The sequence below is a fragment of the Rutidosis leptorrhynchoides genome, chromosome 7 (genome assembly GCF_046630445.1).
Source record: "Rutidosis leptorrhynchoides isolate AG116_Rl617_1_P2 chromosome 7, CSIRO_AGI_Rlap_v1, whole genome shotgun sequence".
Classification (NCBI taxonomy): Eukaryota; Viridiplantae; Streptophyta; class Magnoliopsida; order Asterales; family Asteraceae; genus Rutidosis; species Rutidosis leptorrhynchoides.
In genome coordinates this window covers 49,729,225-49,752,181 of record NC_092339.1, presented here as the reverse complement: position 1 = coordinate 49,752,181, position 22,957 = coordinate 49,729,225, and the positions used below count along the sequence as shown (strand labels likewise).

Sequence of the window (22,957 nt, the reverse complement as noted above, 5' to 3'; positions counted from 1 at the left end):
TAAGAAAAAATTAAAAAGAAAAAGAAAAAAATCTAAGTATGGTTGGTGATGTCATTAATCTAAATAATTTTAAATTAAATTTAAATCTTATTAATTAATTATTATTATTAAATCTTATTAATAATTATTTTAATTATTAAAATTAAATAATTTTAAATTATTGTAAATAATTATTTTGAATTGAGTACGAGGAGGTATAAAAGTTAGGCAGAAGAAAATCAATTTTACGTTCAGTTAATACCTAAAACATATGATTAAACTGTTTCGTTTAAAAAAACTCGCGGTTCTACGGGTCATTTCACTAGTTTATATTACTCCCTATATTATTGTGTGAGTAAGGTCAATCTCGTAATTTTAGTCAAACAATGTTTGTTTTTGCGCCAGCATAAATAAGTGGAAAAATTACGTAAAATGAGGACAACGAGTTCTCAATCCTGATCACCAAGCGTCTCTCTCGATATGAAATCAACCAGATACGGAAAACTTGTTGCTTACGTGGCAATGGCAATTGCGCCGGTGATTATTTTCACGATCGTCGTCGTTGTATTTCTGATCGTCTTCTCCGGTGGTGACGTCACTTACTCATCCACCAGCTCTGATTTCAGACCTGAATTTTCAATTCCAATCGTCCGATTGCAAAGTAATCTGAACTTTAGCCGTCAACATTATGATCGGTATAACTTACGTACAGAAATTTTGTTGAAACCGCCTTTGCGTAGCGTTCTCAATCGGAATCGAACTTTTGTTGTAAGTATTTACGCTACGAATTAGTGTTTTGATTAACTTACGATACATGAATTTAAATGTATATATATTCATCCAATTTTAATCGTTTATCATCGAATTAAACTGTTTAAATTGCGTTTTTGTTTACGCTTTTGAAGTTTATATATATAATCGACGTTTTGAATATCTACTTAAGCGTAATTCGATTCCTGATTTTAAACTGATTTCTGATCAACTCATAGCAGTCGAAGATTTCAGTTGTATGTTTTTATGAAATTATCGGTTTGAAATTTTGAAATTAAGTTGTTGATACGTAGCGATAATAGTTATATTTGATTCTGAATTGTGTAAGTTACAATTAATTTTATATATACTCTGTATCATAATAGTGTGTGTGTATATGTATATATATCTATATTTTTAGTTTTATTTTTAAATGTGAGAATTCAATTAACTGTTTAAACGTTGCAGAGGCCACGTCAGCAACGGCAGCCGGAGATAGAACTATCTAGAGCACGAGCTGCGATCAGAAAAGCTGCTTCTGTTGGTAATTTATCACAGTTATTAAGAAACGGTGACGTTTTGTCCGGTGACATCTATCATAACCCCGGCGAGTTTTATCAGTAAGCTTCCCGCCTCCACCTGAACTTCATATTAATGTTTCTGAAGTTTGCACTTTTGGTCCCTGTTAATATCAGAAACATTTAGCTTTATCACTATTTTAAAAAGGAAATATATGAATATATGATATGTTGAATTACATTATTAATAAAAATATCAAAATGTTGTAACTTCTAGACAAAATTAAATGTAATGGTGACTTTGATGGTAAATGTAAATTGACTTATTTGTTACAGTAATTATTATTGTTCTTTAAAAAGAAAATAGCGTTATATTATTTACTTTTAAATCAACCACACCTGAAGTTCATGTTCATATTGAACTAGACTATAAAATGTTACCGTATTAGTCTTGTATCTTTTAACTATCGAGCTTATAGAGATAGACACTGACATAGTGACATAAATACGTGATTCTCTAAACATTTACTCTGTAGTTTTTAGTGTAATATTCAAGGATAAAAATTTTTATACTTAGTAGCCCCCAAAATTATGTCATATTATCATGTATGCCTAAAAGGATTCTAGTTTATCGGGTGAAAATGAAGATTAAAATTTTTTATTTTACGAAAAAAAAAAACGTAAACTTTATAACAAAAGTAAGAAAGTAATGTATTATTGTCATTTCTCTCTACTTATACGTAGTCTTGACATTGTAAAAGTTATGTTAAAACTTTTGGACAGAATGGTACTTTTGAAATTTTATAATCTTACAGCTCATTACTGAAATTATCAGTGTTGCAAAAGTCGGCCGACTTGGCCGACTCGTTTTTTTGGGTTCTCCGTCCCGTTTTTTCTAAAAACGACTCAAAAGGCGGTCAAAGCTAAAAGTTCAGTCAAAGTCTGTCAAAGACGATCAAAGTTGGTCAAAAACGGTCAAAATCAGCCAAATTTTCGTCAAGATGTGATATGTTTCTAAAATTAGGGTTTGTTTTCACTTTTTGGGCCGCCCTTTTCTCTGTATCCTTACTGATTATGTACTCAGTAACATTAATTGAGTTTGAAGTTTGATTGTATTTAAATTCAAGTTCTTATTTAAGAAATTTATGGTACAGAATCAACTATTTTATACATATATAAATATATATTCAAGAAATTATTAATAAAGTCAACGTTGGTCAACGACCGATGCGTCACCGACGCGTCCCCGACTCGACCGACGCGTCCTTTTTAGGTCTCGACCGATGCGTCCCCGACTCGCGACTTTTACAACCTTGGAAATTATACAACCTTTAATTATATCATTTTTTTTCCTTGAAGTTTAACCAAAAAGATATGTAGATTTTAAAATTAACTAGAAGTTTCAAAATTAGAACAAAATTTTGTTACTTTAGTTTTGCTTCTATAAACTAAAAAGGTACCAAAAGACAACCTAAATGCGCAACTTATGTTAAAAGTAGGAATATAGTTATATGTTAACTACAATATCCTTAGATATTATTAAAAAATAGGAAAAACTTGGATTGCCTTTTGAAACTACTTCCCTTCTAAGTGATTACCAGAATGATAACTACAACATTATCATTCATCAAAATGGGAAATGTCATCGTTTTTTAGCTATAATCATAATCATGAAAAAGACATGAAAGCCTAACTTGTAATAGAAGCATGGGGCGTATGCCCCTTCCCTCATCCCTCCACTCCTGATCTCCACTTACAAACATTACTTCTTACAAAATCTATAACCCATGCTTTTTAGATAATGCATCATATATGTGTCTTACATATATACATATTTCATATACTTTATAGAATAAAAGTTACTAACCTTTAACCTTAAAAAGCTATACATCATGTAAACTATTTGCTAACCTAACTTGTATCACATTTGTGATTTGTGTCCATCTTAAGTACTACGTTAATCGTTATTGACCTTAATTAATAAGTAAACAAATGCAGGAGTTATATAGAGATGGAGAAACGGTTTAAAGTATATGTATATGAAGAGGGTGAGGTACCAATAGTTCATGATGGACCATGTAAAGACATATACACAACTGAAGGAAGGTTCATACAAGAAATGGAACATGGTAAAACAGGACATAGTTTCAGAACTAAAGATGCAAATAAGGCTCATGTTTACTTCATGCCTTTCAGTATCACCTGGATGGTAAAGTATCTATACAAACCTAACACTTATGACCTCACCCCACTCCAACAGTTCATCTCTGATTACATCAGAGTTATATCCACTAAACACTCTTTCTGGAACAAAACTCATGCTGCCGATCACTTCATGCTCTCCTGTCATGATTGGGTAATTCCTAAATACCTTTACCCAAGTATTACGTTCTTAGTCTATTTGATAGAATTTACGTTCATTTGTTGTTATAGCTATATCTTGAAAACGGGTCAGCTTGGGTCATTTTGGGTAACGGGTCGAAATGGTTTGGGTCAAAACGGGTCAGATTCTTAAACAGGTCCAAACGGGTCGGGTCTAAATGGGTTTAGCTAGCCTATAACATTTTTTTTCAATATATAGTTTTTTTTAACTAAAGTCAGGTCTTTTTTACCAGTTTTGTGATGTGTTTTGATTCTTTGTTGAAAATAGTAGTAAACATATGACACTCATAGTTAATATAAAAATTCAATTTAGAAATTATAAAAGACCAACATATCTATATATATGCGTTTGAAACCAATTTATAATAATTTATTTATAGCCATGCCTTAATTTCATGATATTGTACATTTCAGGGTCCGCATGCAACAAAAGCTAACCCGGGCCTTTACAATACTTCAATCCGGGTCCTATGCAATGCAAATTCTTCAGAAGGTTTCGACCCACGAAAAGATGTCAGCCTGCCCGAAATCAATCTACGCAGTGGGAACATCCCAATAAGCCTTATTACTCCACCACCACCTTCCTCCCTTAGACCCCACCTAGCATTCTTCGCAGGTGGGGTCCACGGGCCCATAAGACCCGTCCTTCTTAACCATTGGAAAGGTCGTGACCCGGATCTTCAAGTCTATGAGTATCTCCCAAAAAACTTGGACTATTACTCATTCATGTTAGCCTCAAAATTCTGCCTTTGTCCTAGCGGTTATGAGGTTGCTAGCCCCAGGATTGTTGAGGCCATTTATACAGAATGTGTACCTGTGATAATTTCTGAACATTATGTGTTACCTTTTAGCGACGTTTTGAAGTGGGAGGCTTTCTCGATTCATGTTAAGGTGTCAGAAGTTTCTAAATTGAAAGACATATTGACATCGGTGCCGGAAGATAAGTACTTGAGGCTAAAGAGAAATTTAAGAGCAGTTAAGAGACATTTTGTTTTGAACCAACCTGCTGAAAGGTTTGATGTGTATCATATGATACTGCATTCTGTTTGGCTTAGGAGATTAAATTTAAAAGTAGAACAAAATTTTTTATGATGTTATAGATTCAAATCTGATGACCAATTTAAAAAGAAAATACAAATATTGCAGGCCCATTATTTCTTTTTATGTTAAGTATCAAATGTGTCTGTTGGAGAATACCATTTGATCAGTAGAAAAAGGATCTGGATGAACTTTCCCTTGTTGTTGTACGGTATTTGGTACGAAAATTGGGTAAATAACCGAACTGTTTAATCTCCTAAGCAGCTATATAACGTTAGAGCATCTCAAGTAGGGGCGGAATTATCAATGGACAAAGGAGGGCTGTGGACACCCTAAAAATTTGGGTAAGTACCGGGATTTGTGATCCTCTGAGTTACGAACATTTGGACTTTTGAATCAACTAAACAACTAAACAAGTCCGTATGAAGGATATACGGCAAAAATGATGAAAGCTCGCATAATTTGCAAGTTATCACCGTTTTGATCATACCTCTATGTATTTAGCCGATTCACAATTTCAAACGCTCGCAACTCAAAGGGTTACAATTTTCAATTGCATACTTGTGGTAAATATGCACCCGTCAATGCCATTTTAAAGGTTTACTATCGGTCAAGAAAGACATTTAAAATTTCGCTAATCTGCTCGACCCTCCCACTACACATGTTTCACTCGAGACGTTAACCAAATGAATAGAGATCATTTGAGACATTTTTTTAGGAAGGGAATCCACTTAATTCCGTGCGCCAAGTGCTCAAAAATCGACTGATTATCAAAGATGAGCGCTTTTTTCGAGTTTTTTAATATTTACCTTTTGTATTCCCCATAAAAAACTTATTTTTAATATTTAAGAAAATCTGAACTTCATTAAATTCAATTTATCTTGTGCTCAGGAACACCTCATAAAATTATGTTGAAAATATAAAAAGAAAACCTATTCGAGATACAAAAAACATAATGAAACCAAAACTTCTCTAAATGACCTTTGATTAATTAATATGAATGAAATGGAAAACTCTGAAACATTTTCAACTGTCAGTTCTATTGGACCCATTTAATATCACCTTCCAAATACCTTATATCACAGGCTTAGATCAATATGATTTCTATGTTTCCAACAGTCCCTACCAGCCAAAATGACATGACCTCAAAAACTTGATAATTTGGCTATGTCCCCCGTGTGAGGTTGGGTTCAAGAATGGTTGAACCAAGGTCCAATTGCACCATTTGCATGGCCATTGCCATGGACCCCCATAACGTGTGGGACAAGAGTCGGTGGAAGTCCAACCGACATTGGTGGAGGTCCACCAGGGTACACCACTCCATGACCATGTGGTCGAGTCATGTGAGGACTACTAGCAGATGGAGTGGCTCCTTTTCGTTGTTGGAGAGCGTGAATTTGTCTTAAACCTTCTTCGTGAATCCGGGAAATTGTTTCGAGCTCCTTCATTGATAGAGCCTCGAGACCTGCACCGTATAGAGGAGCATGTCTTGACATTTCTTCTTGAAGGGATCCCTCCAGACTATGAATGTATTGCTGCACATGTTAAACACCAGTTTAGCACACTTTATTTCACCATGTCTAATCTAATCTATGCTCTTGGGTTTGGAGAAAATAAAAAATACTTTTTTGCACTGGTGGTCCCTCGTTTATTCATCAAATTGCATGCTGGCACGCTGCATCCCTGTCATTATTTTTTAGCTCCGGTGGTCCCTCGGTGTCACTCCGTCTATTTTCCGTTATAAATGTCCGTTAAGTGCCATCACGTGATTAACATGTGATGTCGTTTTATGACGTTTGATTCATCTTAAACGACTTTGCGTGATAGAACTCAACAGAAAATAGACGGAGGGACCACCAAGGCAACATTTGTAAAAATAAGGGACCATCGGAGCTAAAAGATAATGGCAGGTACGAGGCATGCAATTTGATGTATACACGAGGGACCACCGCAAAAAAAAGTCAATATAAAAGAAAAACAAAAGTAAAGGGATCAAACCTGACAAGTCTGCAACTTGGATTCCATGCCATCAATATATGCTTCACAACGAGCGATCTGTTCCTCCTTTTCACGTTTTTCACCTTCGGTTTGACCAACTGTTTGAGTCAATCGTCGGATTTCATCCTCAAGTGACTGCCTGAATTCTTCTCGGCTCACATTCTCTGTTGCATAACGTTTGAGTTCATCATCAAATCTTTTCCTAGCAGCCTCAGCATTACGTAGTCTTTCAGCAAGTGTATTTTTCTCTTTTGTTATTCTCTGCAACAACCACACATATATATATGCAACATAAGCTTTCACTAACCAAGAACCAAAATAACATACAAAAATACGAAAATACCTTTAACTCATCACGTTTACGAGATTTCAATTGAGAAAGCTGTGTCTCTGCATCATGAAGCCTCTCTTGGAGTATTTTCTTTTCAGAAGTAAGCTTAGCAATTTCATCATCTCGCTCTGACCGATGCCATTCAAGTTGACTTTCAATTTCTTGAATTTGCTCAGACATTTCCTTTCTCTCCGAAGCAAATTTATCCATCTCAGCCTTCATATCGATCTGCCATTTTGAACCATATATATGACATCTAGTTCAGTTATATGCATAAATTTATAGCCAATACAATGAGTACCTTAAGACGACTATTAGTAGCCTCAGCTTCACCCAGTTTTTGCTCCAGAACACCCTTTTCTTTAACCATGCTCTCAACTTCTGCTTTGCTATCTTCACGTATACGATTAATTTCATCTTCGCTGGCACATAGCTGATGCCAAAGAGCAGCGCGATCAACATTTGCCAGATCAGCGATCTCCTGCATCATGCTTAAAACTGGTCTAACAAATTCTTGTTCCTCAGAAACAAGAAACACCAAAATTTCCAAATCTGAATCTACTTCACGGCTCACATCTGTAACGCTAGTGGCTCGGTCAACAAGCCTCTTCAGTATCCTTAACCTGTGGGGCCCATCAGCATACCATTTAAACAATATAGTATAAAGCATTTTAACGAACCCTCTAACACAAGAATCTCTAGAAAGCCCTAATGCCTCAGCTAAACCGAGAACAGATGTAAAATCATCCCGTTGGACTCTCAATTGTTCGATGGTCTCTCCTTCATCATGCTGAAAATTTTCAGCAACAAACTGTGAAGTTAGATTGAACCGTCGAGCCAGTCTTCTTTCCAAGACCATAGCCACCGATTGCGCTGTAATTGCACCTTGAGCCACCGCTTTCTCGAATGTTTGGGACGATTCGATAGCAAGGCATGGGATCGACAACATTTCTAATAAAATGTATATATCCGGAAAATTAGCTGTTGCAGCACAGAAACTTTGTGGGTCGGTATGCAAGCTATCAGAAGTTGCTCCGTTTTCACCAAATAAAAAAGTTCCACAAGGCATTGATGGGAGAGTTTCACGATATTCATCATCATTGTCAATATCTTTTAGTATAGCCTCAGCAACATCAGTACAACTTGCTACAGTTCGACTCAAATAATCAAGAACGCACACAGAAACTTCATCGCCCAAAAATTTTAACCTCGTACGGACAGATCTGACCTGTAGCACAACAAATGCAATTATAAAGGTATGGCATAGACTTATGATAAAACCATTAAAAGAAAATTAGACACTTACAGCTTCTGGAAGATGCTGGCAGTGCAATGCAGCTTTGAATATGAAGTCAATTGTCGCTGCAAGACGCGCGTCATTTGAGTCCTCCAAAAGCTCAAAAGATTGATATAGAATACGTTCCCAAAATTCACTGTTGCATTTCAACTGGCTAAGAGCACCAAGAGCCTGAATATTATACCACATGTAAGATAACAAAATTACCAATTAGACATCAGGGAAAGCAAGCGTCAATATGCAGCATCTTACAGGTAATAGTAAATCAGGTTCGGCGTCTGACTTTTTTAATCTGTCTAGGAGTGCAGAAGCAGCAAGTGGATGTTCTGAATGGTCAACCAACTTAGGAATGAGAGAGATTAAGTCTGGCTGCAAATGTTTTGGAGCCTTGTCCAGTACAAGAGCAATCTTTTGCGCAGACTCTGGTCTTCGTCTTGGCTCGGGACATCCTTGTGGAACGGCACCATCGAATGATCTTAACGAGTTCACAATCAGTCCTAGGAGTTCCTCAGACTGCTCTGGCCATTTAGTCTGAAAACAACAATCTGTTAAGCCAAAAAAAAAAAAAAAAAAAAAAAAAAAAAAAAAAACTAAAGAATATAATTGAAACTATTAGGGAAGTGGATATGTGTACCTTATACTGAAGAGATGAACTATCTGATGAACTAGCAGCACACGTTTCAGGTGGACAGAAAGGCTGTTCATGTCCATCGAACGTCTTATCAGATGCACGATTACCGTTTGCGTCTGAGCTTTGTACAGCAGTAGCGGTGGATATCTCATCGGTTACAGAATCGAGTCTGCCATTGACGTAAAGCTGTGAACGTTCTGGGGGGCTACTAGCGCCACTCCTGTCTGAGCAATCGCCATTCGAGCTTTCTTCTGATGGTTGACAACACTCCACCATAATATCCAGAAGTAAATCGATTATTGCCTGCTGCAAAACTTTTACACCCATCAGAAGGTTCATTAAACTGGGAGAAGGTCCGTCAGTTTTAGCATTTTTCTTCCCATCACCGGGACCAGAGAGCTTGGTTGGTAAGAGAAAACGCTTTACTTTCGCGGGGTCCTCGAGATAAACTCGAAGTCCGGTTAAAAACCTGGCTGATGCACCGGCATCCAGGAGAAGCTTTTCTCGTAGAGTGACTTGGGGCTGGGAAGGATTATCACCATATGTGAGATGAAAGCCTGCTCCGGAAAGAATGTTCCGGAACATGTCTTCCTCGTCTCCACTAATTCCTTCACTGTCCTCTGAATCAATCAGTTCATCAGGATCAGTTGTCAAAGCATCCTGATCATCCTCAGAAGCATAAACCTTGAAGAAAAAGAAATATTCATAACATTAAGAAAAGAAAAAAGAGAATATATCTATGTATATCTTTACAAATCCACAATTCTACTGAGAAGTAACTCATAACATACAGAATTCGAATAATATCATACACACTGTTTTAATAGCATAATATCATTTGAGCATGGTATCATAGAAGCTCGTAAATATATTAGGACCATAGGTGTAAGATCCAAAAGCTCTGGTACTATTATGGCCTAATGGTCGAATTGCACCCCAAGTTATTAGTACAACCTAATAAACAAGCAACATCAACCTGATCAAGAACAAAAACACCATTCAAATAGATTTATTGTTTTCATACTTGCATGTTGACATGTGATAATATGGAGTAGTATACTACTCGTATATAGTTGACACATTCACTATTCAAAAAATAACTACAGATTATGTTCTTCCTCATAAAATTGACCTACAAATTTGCCTTAATAATGTACCATCTCACATGGTCCATATTCTTTGATAATAAGATTGCAAAGAAATGAAAGGATCCTTTATTTATCAACTGGACTTCTGCAATGAGTGCAGTCTTAAGGGTTAGTCAGATACAAATAAATGCTGCTAGCTTGTTTATTGATACAATTTAAATCGTGAAGCAAGGTCTTAAGATAAGAAACACTAGAATTTAGAATTATACTTAACATCACAATATAACTAAACTGTAGCAATTAATATATGAACTTGGATTAATAAACCAACACACTGACCTCTAGATCCGCGAACTCAAACCATGGGCAGCAATCTAATATTTCACAAACAAAGACAACTGTGTCGCGTACAAGAAAACCTGCATCTGCTTCAAGCATATCTGAAACCTTCATGAACTGAAGGACAGAATTATTCCAAGTCTTCGTACAAATAGATGACTCCTTCCACACAGTCTTGGAAGGATTCTTTTGGTTCAGTACAGCCATCCTGTATTTGACCCAAAAGTTCTTATCAGGGTCAGTACCAACTGACTGATCACTCTCAAGGTATATGCATATAGTGTCAAAAGACTCATAAACACCTGCAGTACGAAAACCAGACCGTCCATGTTAATTACTAAATCATATTTTAGAACTATAAAACTGGGATGAAAAACAAACACCCACCAAGCCTAAGCTCACATCCACCGGCTTGAAAGAATCTGCTAAATATTTTACGGGTCTCCATTATGTCTTTAAAAGACAAGAAGTTCTCCACCTTCCATGTAAAAGAACTCATTTTTCCACCTTCGATGGCATTGAGAGCAGTGTTACCAGACTCATTTTCTTGATCTTTAAATTCATGCATTGAAGATGTCTCCTTCAATATTAAAACCTCTGCAGAAAATACAACAACATCATGAACAAGGAACCCAGAGTCTTGATCAAATAGACTGGTGAGGGTTACAAATTCACGCCATCCCCAGTCCTTTGCGGATTTTGAGTAACGATTCTGTGATTCCTTTGTGACAGACTTGTCCTCCATTTTTTGATTTACAACTGACAAACGATGGCTAACGAAACAGCTCCAGTCACTTGTAGTGTTTCGTGAATCTGTAACTTCAAGGAAAACTGAAAGATGACATGGTGGCTGAGACTGCCCTGATACAATGAAGAAAAAGTGTGAGAATCATACGTATTTTTAGAAATGCTTCCAAATAGTTCCTATACAGAGTCTTAACTGGTGTAGGTGTTTGATATATTTTGAATCCTTAAGAAAGTACTGTAATAAGAATAATGTTACGCTAACTATTGATATTAAGATCAATTTTAGTAAGCCCAAAACTTATTACTCAAAAATGATTATTAAAAACATATAACAGAGTACAAAGTGACAATTGCAACTTGAAGTGACATTAATCAAACACTTTAAAACATACATCCAAACATCCTCTTATGACATAATAGTAGTATAGTGAATGCCAAGATAGAACAACTTATAAGGCTTTGAGAATACAAGAATTCTACAAGTAATGGTACAGAAGCTTGGTACAGAAATAAATTATAAATTCGTACATCTTACAGGACTCTTTAACATTCGACTGACCTGAAAGTGCGCATATTTAATTTATAACATCTTACTACAGTGTTACTGATCTACCCAAAACGCAATTGTTCAGAAAGAGGGCAATAACATTGCATACCTCGGGGGTAAACTATTAGACGACAATCACGATTTCCAATTTGAAACCTCCTGCTTTTGATACAAAGGCCTGTAATCTTTCTCTTCTTCAGAAGATCCTTCAACCTTGTGAAATTTTCAATCCTCCACGTGAATTTGCCCATATGGCCATCTGACTTTCGAGGGCCACTCACAATTCTACCTCCAATTAATCCCCCATTCTTAGAGAAACTACTTTGCTCCTTAATGACATGAAAAGACGTACTAAATACAGCTGTATCATCCACCAAAAACCCTCCCTCAGCTCCAGAAAAATCCGTCATCTTCATATAATCATTCCACCCTAAACTGGTATTATCCCCACTCTTATTATCAGCAGCAAATCGTCCATACGAATCCCTATGCATGTGGTTTAACCCCGGCTTTTGATTCAAAACAGACATCCGAAACAAACACCAACAACTCCTATCAGAAACCGACACTTTCTCAGTATCTTTACTCTCCAAACACATGGACAAATAATCAACACCACTAACAGTACTCTGATAAATACTAATCCGCAAATTACACTCTCCCGCAGGAAAAACAGGACTCATTATCTTCTGTGTCTTAATCATATCTCTAAACAAAGTAAAATTATGAACTTTCCAAGTAAACTTCCCACTCAAAACATCACCAACAGGTCCAGTCATCGATACAGAACTCGACGCTGAACTCGATTGAAGATCATTATTATCGCGCACAAAATTAATCGATTCGTTCAGTATCAAAATATCAGCAGTAATAAGAAGACAATTATCCTCATTAAACAGAAAACCTGATTTCAAATCAAGAATGGAATTAGATGGTGTAAAATCACACCATCCATGTGACTTCTTTTTAGTCGAAAACCTATGCCACGAATCTCGATGAACCGACTTTGAATCATCTATAGGGTTTACAACAGTTAATCGATAACTAGCAAAACAGTCCCACTTAGAAGATGAAGTTCCTCTAGGGTCCATGATTTGCAAATAAATTGAAATATAACCAGGTAATGCTTGTGAATCACCCTTAGGGTAAACTAACAAACGGCAATCATAACCGCCGACTTCAAAATACTTACTCCATAAAGCCCTAGTTTTAACCCTAGGGAAATTAAATATCGTCCATTTACACACGGCGGCGTATTCGCCACGTCGTTCGATTGTTACCGACTCCGACGACGATGAAGATGATGTCGACGATGATGATGAACAATCACGAGAAGCTGATGATGAAGCAGGATGCTCGTCAGTCGCCGGAGATGTCGCATTCATTAGCTGTACGGCCGGTGATGGCAGTGGCGGCGGCGGCTGCGGCTGAGATGTCATCGACGGTGATGCTGATGATGATGAAACGGCAGCTTCTGCTGCTGATGATGACGATGAGACAGCGTTAGATGATGTTTGATGATGATTGTGATGCTTCATTTTTGTGCGTTTGATTTAACGAATTTTTTGTGTTCTATTTATAGATTTTTATTTTAATTTATGTAAATTAATGGAGAAGAGGGTAGTAGTGAAGGGGGCTGGTGTATAGAAATGTAAACATAACACAGGGTAGGGGTTTTCTTTTGCAACTTTCAAGGACACATTCTTTTTGCAAAGTGTAGTCTATGTAATCCATACGACCTCGTTTTGTATAACATATTTTGTGAACGGGACGTTGTCTCAAAATGTAACGGTCCACGAAAATGTAGTTATGAGTGTTAAACATGTGATGCAGGATTTGTGTATAGTGCCAGTAATGTATAGCTGGATTTCAATAATAGTTGATACACATTATCATTTTGTATAACAAATATGATTGCACGTAAAGTGATGTCAAAAATTGTAACGGTGAATGGAATACAATAGCGGATCTGAGTTTCGTAGTCACTTGTGTCACTAGTTAAAAGTTTAAAAAAATAACTCACACTATCCAGTGATGTCACACACAAAAAATTACACTATACAATGGTATCACTAGTTAAAAATCCTGAAAATTTTTCACTGCATCGGGTATTCCAGTGGTAGCCCGTGCTACCACTGGATCCTATATAGATCCACCCTTGAATGGAAAAGCGTTAACGAGAGTCACATCTGAGTAGGCTGCACAATTTACGTAATGTGTACTCACTGATACAATATTGTTTACGTAATGTATAAGCATGGCTTAATTAGTAAGAGTACCGTTGAATGTAATAACAATTGTTGCACTTTAAATGGATATGGTCGTTATAACTATGTTACTCACCCGATTCAGTTATAGAACTCAATATTTGTGTTTGCAATGTTGTTAACCTTTAAAATGTATATACCAAATAATCTTACTTTTCAAAAAAATAAAAAAAACAAATAATCTTACTTTTTCTGTTTGTCATTTAGGTGTCTAAATTCATAGGGATTCATAAGGAGTGAACCATTAATTTTGATGGAGTGTAATATAAGGTAGCACCTTTGTGTGTTGGCAGAAGCTATATGAGCAGTAACGTGCAGGTACGTCTACGTGATAAGGGCGGTAGACAAAAATGGCCTTATTAGGCAATCAAATGAAGCCCGTGAGTATTCAAAACACAATCAGATCAAACAAAGCGAAACCTCTTTATTATACACAAAAATACAATAGAATTTGGTTCTTATACATATAAAATAAATACCGTCCAACATTCAAAAAAATAAATAACAATCCACGACCTCCAGACTGGCAGACATAAATAGTTATATAAAAAATAGATAGTTATAGGAATTTGGAAGAGTATCATAAGGATGAGAAACTGAACAACTTCACACAAAATAAATATACGAAGGAAAACAATCCCAGCAGGCGTCAAACCATCACCAAGATTAACAAAATGGAACTGGATTTGAAGTAGACGGAGTTCTGAAGTCACCTTTGTTAATCCAGACACCTTATAGACAAGTGGGAAGTGTAATCCCGTGGCAAACAAATGCCAATGCGACATAAACGATTACAAGAATAAGCAAGATGAGAGCAATCCTGCATTTACACACATAAATTTAAGTCGGTTATATGCGACATACTTCATGTAACAAAGAAGAAAATAACATTAAAGACAAATGAAATTCTTAGAATTAAACTCCAGCCAGAGGGTTTTTACATTTTAATCTTAATAAAAATTATATTTCATGTACATTTTGTATACCATGATGGTATAAATCCTATGTCACGATGATTTTGAAAACATGGACCTCAGACTCATGGGTCAATTTGAAATATGCATTTCCTCTATCAAGTTCAGAGGTAATAATTTCAACCCAAACTAGGGATTTCATTTTTAGGTTGTATAGGTCAATTTGGAACAGGTGAACGATTAGATGAATCGATAATCGATGTTTCAAATGCAAATAACAACCTTAATCACTTTACTATATAATATTACTTTTATCATAATGCATCAAGTAGGAGTATTTACTTAATTCAAATAAATGGACTAAGTTGTTGGCAGACCAAACCAACCAAAGCCGGAACTATTACCAACCAGCCCGAACATTTGTAATGGTTCCAAACCCACCTGTGTAAATAGAGACTTACAGTATGTCGCTCGTATACTCGCCTCCATTCAAAATAATAACACCATAAAAACGTGGTCTGATATTTTGGAAAGAAGACAGTATCATGTGCCATAAAAAGCCTAGTTCTTACATAAGTGTGAAAATGAAATCAGGCTACAAACCTATTAACATCCTAAAATAGCTCACTCTGCCCTGAAGAACAGGATAAGGGACTCTTATGGTGAATAATTTATCAGAAATAAATTCATTATCAGGCATTTCAAGTTTTCATTTACAGGGCCCGTTAATAGTAAAATGAAAACGAAACACTATAGGGCCATAAATCATATTAATAATACTTTGTAAAAAAAAAAAAAGAGCAGTGGTAAGAAATTATTACGTGAGCTTAACATTTCTCCACCAGACTGTACTCCTGAATCGACGAGTCTGCTTTCTGAAGCGCAGTGTATTACTTTGCATATTGGCAGTTTTGTCTACAAGTAACTCCAACCGATCACCCCTGTCTAATACCTTGTCAATATTCTCAATCATTACAGTGCGTACCTGTTTATCATAACAAGACACGGTAAGAATTCAGATATGCATCATTGACAAATATGCAGATTCACATACAAGAAGAACAAAAACATATAAGCTATAGTAATGCATACTTTCACTTAGGCTGTGTTCTCGAGTTTTTTTTAAGAAAGAAAGGAAAAGAAGAACAAAAACATATAAGCTATAGTAATGCATACTTTCACTTAGGCTGTGTTCTCGAGTTTTTTTTAAGAAAGAAAGGAAAGAATTTGAAGGGAGGAAAAAATAATAATGCATTCTTGAGTTGTTTTAAGGAAGGAAAGTGATAGAAAAGAGAGGGTTTGAAGGGAGAATATATAGACTTTTTTGTTGGATTACTATCAGCCCAATTTTGAGATGATTTGAATGGAAAACATTATATAACCTTTTTTTACTGTATCCCTTGTCTCTTTTAATCCATTACCTTTTTGAATTCTTTACTGTACTTCGAAAATTGTTCGAGCAATTGCAATTGCAGGCACTCATAACTATCCAAAATATTCATCGAATATTACTATGTTTTAAATGTATGTATATATCTATCTTTTTTATTTTTGATAGATGTATGTATATATCTATCAAGCAACATACGTGTTATCTAAATACTCATCCAATATTTTATTTAACGATGTACCTGTACATTTGGTATTGTCTATTATCAATTATCAACTATAATTTACAAATTATAAAGTTATATTTATTATATATTATTATATTTATTTATATTATATTATATATTATAAATTATAAAAATAAGTGTTAGTTTGTTTTCCTTTCCTTTCAACTCGAGAATACATATAACATATATTATATTACATTCCTCTCCATCATTATTCTCTCATTCTCATTCTTTTCTATTCCCTTCCACTTAAAAAAAACTCGAGAACACAACGTTAGATCAGTGCCGCACTATAAAAATCAATCAGAGTTAAGACTGAAAAGGGGCATTCTTTATAAGTCAAAATGAGCCGGGCCAGGCACTGGCGAAACTACTTGGGACAGAGGGGGGCGCCCGCCCCCAGTGGAATTTTTTTTCAGTATAAAAATTTTGGACTTTTGGACTTTGTCCTCCATGGATTTTTTTTTTTTGCCCCAAAACCTACATATTTTACCCCAAAACCTTCAAATTTTGCTTAAAAACCTTCAACTTTTGTCCAAAAAACTTCATAATTTGCCTAAAAACCTCAATTTTTTGCCCCAAAACCTCCATATTTTGTCCAAAAAAATTGCTCCCGTTTTAAATTATTATTTTTTTGCCGCCGGTGAAAAAAATCCTAGTTCCGGCACTGGGGCCAGGGTAGGTTAACACACAAACACGCATTTATCCCCTAAATCAATACATATCAAGATATACAACTATTTAAACTTATAAAATGAACATTTTTCATTGAATTGATATTCAGAACTCACCTGGCCCATTTCACCTTTTAATCGATTAATCCTATCAGCATTAGGATCATTCGAGTAATACTCCATTTGTTGACTCAAAACCCTCGAAAACTCATCGTTCATCCCATAAGCTTGAGCTGACAAAACCGCTCGACCATACGTCCTCACAAATCTCTGATGAATATCCTCCAAAAAAGCAAACGGAATTCTCCCTAAACATATCAGAACAAAAACTCAACCTTCTATACATTAAGTAGAAGCAGATTACATACAATACACATCACAAGTAACCTACATATCAATAAGATATTAAAAACACTAATTGAACAGAGGAAAACAGAGCATGATAATCATATTAGGTGTGAATTTTGAGCTTACTTCCAGCGACATCATCAGCCATACAAAGAACAGTGAGGCCATCAGTGCGTTTGACATGAAAAATATATCGATCTTGCGAATAAGAAACATTCATATCATTATTTCCAGGTATTTTTTCGAGAATCTGTCTGGAAATGGTGGTGGCATTCGTTTGGGTGCTGCTGAATTCTGCTAACACTACAGATCCCCGGGCTACAAGTGTGTAAAGAATCGTCATCTGAGTCTATCTGTTTATACAAAAACGAAATTAATTAAATCGAAATAGAATTGAGGGATAGAGAAATAGGATACGGTTCCTGGATATCGAAATTCAGGGGATCCGAATGTTTGGGAAGAAAGAATGGGGGAGATCCGAGGTGGTGCAGAGGATTGATTAGGGTTTCATCGGTTTCTATGCGAGGCAGCAGATTCAAAATTATCAATGTCAACTCTTTTATACTTCGTATTTTTCTTTTTCTTTTTTGTCGTCGATCAAAAACTACTTGGATATTTTGCAGAACAATTTTCTTAGGCTATAGTTAAATTTAAATTTAGGTCGACGAAAAAAAACTTCTTTTAAATGGTAAGTTGGGCTAAGGTTATTTTTTTATTCGTATATACATGTTTTTAAAAAAATACACTAGTCACAAGCTAGCAGATACATGGACATCAAATGATCAAGTAGATTAACCTCCCCACGACAACAAAATTAAACATCCATTACAACGGGAATACACAACTCACGATGCTACAAACACGAAAAACACACTCCAAAAGCTAACTACAATCCAACTAGAATACCAAAAAAAAAAAAAAACATAATGAATTCAAAAGCTTGAATCAATGGATGTAGCCAATGTTGCAAAATTCGTTATTCGGGATCACTTGGTGAGACTTTGGAAGGAGTAATTCGCAAATCGGAGATTAATCTGGGATTAATTGAATTGTACTTTATAGATTTGAATATTAAATTTCTAATATTATATATGTGAATATAGAAGAAAATCATAAACATAACCCTTAGAATACTTGTCTAAATTTGTTCATTTTAGTAAAAAAGAAAAAGAAAAAAATTAAAGTTCTGATTTAAATTCATGCTAAAATGGTGACCAATTTTGACTTTGACCGACTTTGATTACTTAATTTGATTTTGACCCACTAATCAACGTTGACCAATTAATTAAACGGATTTTGAAAAATCGGAACAGGCTGCTATTAAAAATGATTAATCGAGGATTAATCTGGGAGTAATCCGAATTTTACAACAGTGGATGTAGCAAGTCTTTTAAGACTCAAATCCGATGATGAAAAATCTTCATCGTCATCGTCGTCTTCTTCCTCCATTTTTCCCCGAATGTAATTAAAGAAATGATATTTATTAAACGCTCTTTTATTCTTTTTCATATGACAAACGAGTCACCGAACACTTTACCGATATATCCATACAACTAATGGATTTATCAACAACAGGCTCAACGTCCATTTTAAGCCCAACCAAAGATTTGGGCTTAACATAATAAGTCTTAATTTTTATATCCATACCATGAAGAATGAATTGCCCATCTCCCAAACTATCAACATTTGAATAACCATTATCACTAACTATTGGTCTGAAAGAATTTTTTTAGATCCACCTATTTAAAACCTAGCCTTTCAAAATAAAGAAAAATAATCAATCTATGAACTTAACTTTTGAGTAGTATTCTTACAGTACGTTTAACTAGTTGGTACCTTATAGGTTATAGCTGATAGTTTGTAGCTTTTAGCTCTTAACTGGTAGATGATAGATTACAGTTTATAGCTGGTAGTTTTTTATATGTATATAGGTGTTTGATATAACAGATGAAAATGTTAAAATAAAGAGTAAAGTGGTAAAAAGGTAAGAATTTTTTTTCTCAAACACTACTACTATTAGCTTTTAACTTTTAGTTTTTTTTCCAATCTAAAAGTTTTTAACTCTTTAAACCAAACTAAATATTTTACTATTATGTAAAAGTTTTTTTTCATTAAAACTATAAGCTAAAAGTTCCTTAAAGCAAAAAAATGTTTTCAACCAAAAACATGCTGTCACACCCCCAAATAGGGCCTGGGTTATTTGTGACTAATTATATCAAATCATAATTATATAAACGAGAACGACTCTATATGAGATGTTTTATTGAGTTTTGCAGCAGAAGATAAATAGATTACATTGTATTTAATAAACAACGCATTAAATATCTTTAATTGATATGATATGTAATGAAGACTCCAAGCATAGCAAGCAATCATCATCAAATTAGCAAATGCAAGTCCTTCAAATTATCCATGAATGACTCGTTGAAATGTTGCTTTCAATTAGCAAATACACAGCGGAAGCATTATGTAGGACCTGAGAATAAACATGCTAAAAAGTGTCAACCAAAAGGTTGGTGAGTTCATAGGTTTATCATAAATAATGATTTCAATAATAGTGTTAGACCACAAGATTTAATAAGAGTTGATTGATATAGAAATATCAATCTAAAAGTATTGCTGAGTTTGTAATATCGCGACTAAACAAAAGTTACCCCGTGACACTTGTTATTCGTGTCGTTGAATCATTATTATGTAGCCAAAGACCAACGGTCAACTGACTAGAGACGTCACTCTCAGTAGCGCTACTCACAATAACTAAGTTTGCATCTTATACCTCAGCAATTAACGATATTACGGTGGGAATTTAGCATGCCAAAGCACGTATATAGCATAAAAGTTTGAGTACTTGTGTCTAAACGTAAAACAGTTATAAAAGTTACGCATGTATTCTCAGCCCAAAAATATAGATAAAAAGGGAGCTATGAAAAATCACAATACTGTATTTCGTAGTAAATATGTGTATGATGGCACTGAACAAGTGCAGAGTTGTCCTCGAATTCACGAACCTATATCAAGTATATATATTAACACATATACTCGTAATTTGAATAAGTTTATATATATAAATGTATTTAGTTATGTCATTTTTACATTAATAACATGTAAGTTATTTATTTATATATTCTAAATATAAATTTTATTATGTTATGTGTAAATATATTTATATATATATATATCATTTATTTGTTAAAATAGTAATTTTAATAATACTAAAATAATATTAGTAATGATAATAATAATGATAATGATAATATTAATATCAATAAAAATGATAATAATATTAATGATTCTATTGATGATAATTAAAATGATAGTTTTTAATAGTAATGACAATCTTTATTAAAAATGATAATTTAATACAATGACAATTTTAATACCTTTAATAATAAGAATTATAATAATGATAGTAATAATAATAATTTCAATAAAGATAGTAATTTTGGTAAAAAATGATTAGTTAAAATGATACTTTTAATTATAACCATGTTTTTAATATTAATGTTAATAATAATTTTAATATTAGTAATAATAATAATATTGATAATTAATAATACTAATAATAATATTAGTGATGATGATACTAATAAGTTTTTAAATGATAATAATACTTAACGTAATAATAACAATAATCATAATAATAATAATAAGATGATAATAATAATAATAATAATAATAATAATAATAATAATAATAACAATAATAATAATAATAATAATAATAATAATAATAATAATAATAATAATAATAATAATAATAATAATAATAATAATAATAGTAATAATAAAAAGAAAAATAGGCTACCTTTAAATAAGCTTTGTAAAAAAAATTGCCATTGGTCGGGCTCGAACCCGAGACCTCTCGCTAACCCGTAAACACACTTGACCATCCAGGTAAACCCACTTTTCTAATTTAATTCTCCCTTTTATTTTTTTTTATAACTCGTATCTATTTTTCTGTTTCCTTTTCTTCATCTTCTTCTTTTAAAACTGGATCCACCAGAAATTCACAAATCATACCAATCGAATTAATTATGGGATTTGTGAATTAAAACAGAAGTAGTTATATTTGTTTTGATGAATTGAAAATAAAATAAATAAAACAAACACAGCAACAGCAGGTCTGTTTGAAAAAAAAAAAATTCAAACTCAAACCTTGATTTTGAAATTAAGAGCGTTTTAGCTTATGGTTTCTACATGAAAAAGGTTGTAATTCATTCTTAGAAACTTTCCAACTCGTCAATCAAACTTAAAACATAGCAGAAAATTCGAATTTTAGGATGAATAATTTGTTTGACTTTTAAAACCGAAACTTTGACTCCAAAATTCGACTTCGATATGATGAATTGGAACTTGGGATTTTGTAGAAAGATTGTTTGAAGGATTCCTAACACAACTGCATTTCTAGTTTTTGAAAAACAATTTGAAATCGAGCTTTTGAATAATTTAACAAGAACAGAGAATATGGTTTCAGCTTTTTGTTATTTTATTTTCTGTTTAATTCGACAAATTGAACTTGTTGTATTTGATATTGATAATGATGATGAAAAATCGATAGTTTTATAACCAGGAAATTTAACAGGAGAAATTTATAACCAGTAGAGAGATTAAAAAAAATAATCACGATTTGATAAAAAAATGAAAAACAAATCACGTTATATATAAAAATAAAAATACAGCATATCACAAATCTGATGGAAATAAAATTTATGTGGAGCTGACTCACGATAAATAAAAAATAAATAGATTAGGTCAATTAGGTATCTGTTGTATTCATCCATTTTTTTATATTTGTATAATATTATATTAATAAATATAATAATAAAAATACTAATAATTATACTAAAATTGATAATATTAATAATAATATTAATATCAAAATTATACTAATAATCATATCAATAATAATAATATTATTTTTAATAATAATTATACTAATGATAATAATAATCAAAATAATAAAATTATATTAATAAAAAAAATTTAATAATAAGAGTAATAATAATGCTTTTAATATCATTAATAATAATAACATTAAAAATGATAACTAATAATAATATTAGTAACAATAACAATAATACTTAAATGATAATACCAATAATAATGTTAATGATATAAATTATGTTAATGATATTACTAATCATATTAATCATAATAAATGATAAATAATAATAATTTTGATAATAATAATAAAATATTGTTTGACAATACTGATAATGATAATTGTATATGAAACTTTTAATATTGTTAAATATTATATTAATAATAATAATATTAATTAATACTAATGTATTATTATTTACAAAAAAATTGTTCGTGAATCGTCGGAATTTATCGAAGTTAAATGAAATCATGTAGAGATTTTGTTTAAATTTTGTCAAAAATTTCCGGGTTGTCATAGTACCTATCCGTTAAAAGAAATTTCATCCCGAAATTTAGTTGTTGCCATCAATCGGCGTTGTTCGTACATAGACGAGGATATTTACGTTTCATT

At 33.5% G+C, this 22,957-nt stretch overlaps 3 protein-coding genes across 3 annotated transcripts; 1 reads left to right on the top strand and 2 right to left on the bottom strand.

Annotated features, from left to right (window-relative positions):
* The first annotated feature begins 459 nt into the window (after positions 1-459).
* LOC139859199 (probable glycosyltransferase At5g25310) lies at positions 460-4,721 on the top strand. Its single transcript, XM_071847993.1, has 4 exons — positions 460-747; positions 1,198-1,349; positions 3,246-3,603; positions 4,044-4,721. The coding sequence occupies exons 1-4, from the start codon at positions 460-462 to the stop codon at positions 4,719-4,721; spliced, it is 1,476 nt and encodes a 491-aa protein (XP_071704094.1).
* Positions 4,722-5,649: 928 nt separating this feature from the next.
* LOC139857048 (uncharacterized) lies at positions 5,650-13,276 on the bottom strand. Its single transcript, XM_071845755.1, has 10 exons — positions 11,755-13,276; positions 10,739-11,212; positions 10,352-10,653; positions 8,928-9,608; positions 8,546-8,824; positions 8,303-8,464; positions 7,298-8,224; positions 7,009-7,224; positions 6,666-6,926; positions 5,650-6,202 (listed from the first exon to the last, which is right to left on the bottom strand). Exons 1-10 carry the CDS (start codon positions 13,181-13,183, stop codon positions 5,858-5,860), a joined length of 5,076 nt encoding a protein of 1,691 aa, XP_071701856.1. The 5' UTR covers positions 13,184-13,276; the 3' UTR covers positions 5,650-5,857.
* Positions 13,277-14,316: 1,040 nt separating this feature from the next.
* Positions 14,317-18,005, bottom strand: LOC139857242 (vesicle-associated membrane protein 711-like). The gene is made up of 4 exons (XM_071845979.1): positions 17,591-18,005; positions 17,234-17,424; positions 15,648-15,811; positions 14,317-14,732 (listed from the first exon to the last, which is right to left on the bottom strand). The coding sequence occupies exons 1-4, from the start codon at positions 17,805-17,807 to the stop codon at positions 14,645-14,647; spliced, it is 660 nt and encodes a 219-aa protein (XP_071702080.1). The 5' UTR covers positions 17,808-18,005; the 3' UTR covers positions 14,317-14,644.
* Between the last annotated feature and the right edge of the window lie 4,952 nt (positions 18,006-22,957).

Excerpts from the sequence above, each read along its gene's own strand:
- LOC139859199 (XM_071847993.1), top strand. The coding sequence starts at position 460 with ATGAAATCAACCAGATACGGAAAACTTGTTGCTTACGTGGCAATGGCA. Across the intron at positions 748-1,197 it reads ATCGGAATCGAACTTTTGTT|AGGCCACGTCAGCAACGGCA; the intron begins GTAAGTATTTAC and ends TAAACGTTGCAG. Across the intron at positions 3,604-4,043 it reads TGCTCTCCTGTCATGATTGG|GGTCCGCATGCAACAAAAGC; the intron begins GTAATTCCTAAA and ends TGTACATTTCAG.
- LOC139857048 (XM_071845755.1), bottom strand. The coding sequence starts at position 13,183 with ATGAAGCATCACAATCATCATCAAACATCATCTAACGCTGTCTCATCG. Across the intron at positions 11,213-11,754 it reads TCTAATAGTTTACCCCCGAG|GGCAGTCTCAGCCACCATGT; the intron begins GTATGCAATGTT and ends TCATTGTATCAG. Across the intron at positions 8,225-8,302 it reads GCCAGCATCTTCCAGAAGCT|GTCAGATCTGTCCGTACGAG; the intron begins GTAAGTGTCTAA and ends GTTGTGCTACAG.
- LOC139857242 (XM_071845979.1), bottom strand. The coding sequence starts at position 17,807 with ATGACGATTCTTTACACACTTGTAGCCCGGGGATCTGTAGTGTTAGCA. Across the intron at positions 15,812-17,233 it reads TAAAAGGTGAAATGGGCCAG|GTACGCACTGTAATGATTGA; the intron begins GTGAGTTCTGAA and ends TATGATAAACAG. Across the intron at positions 14,733-15,647 it reads TGGAGAAATGTTAAGCTCAC|GATTGCTCTCATCTTGCTTA; the intron begins GTAATAATTTCT and ends GTGTAAATGCAG.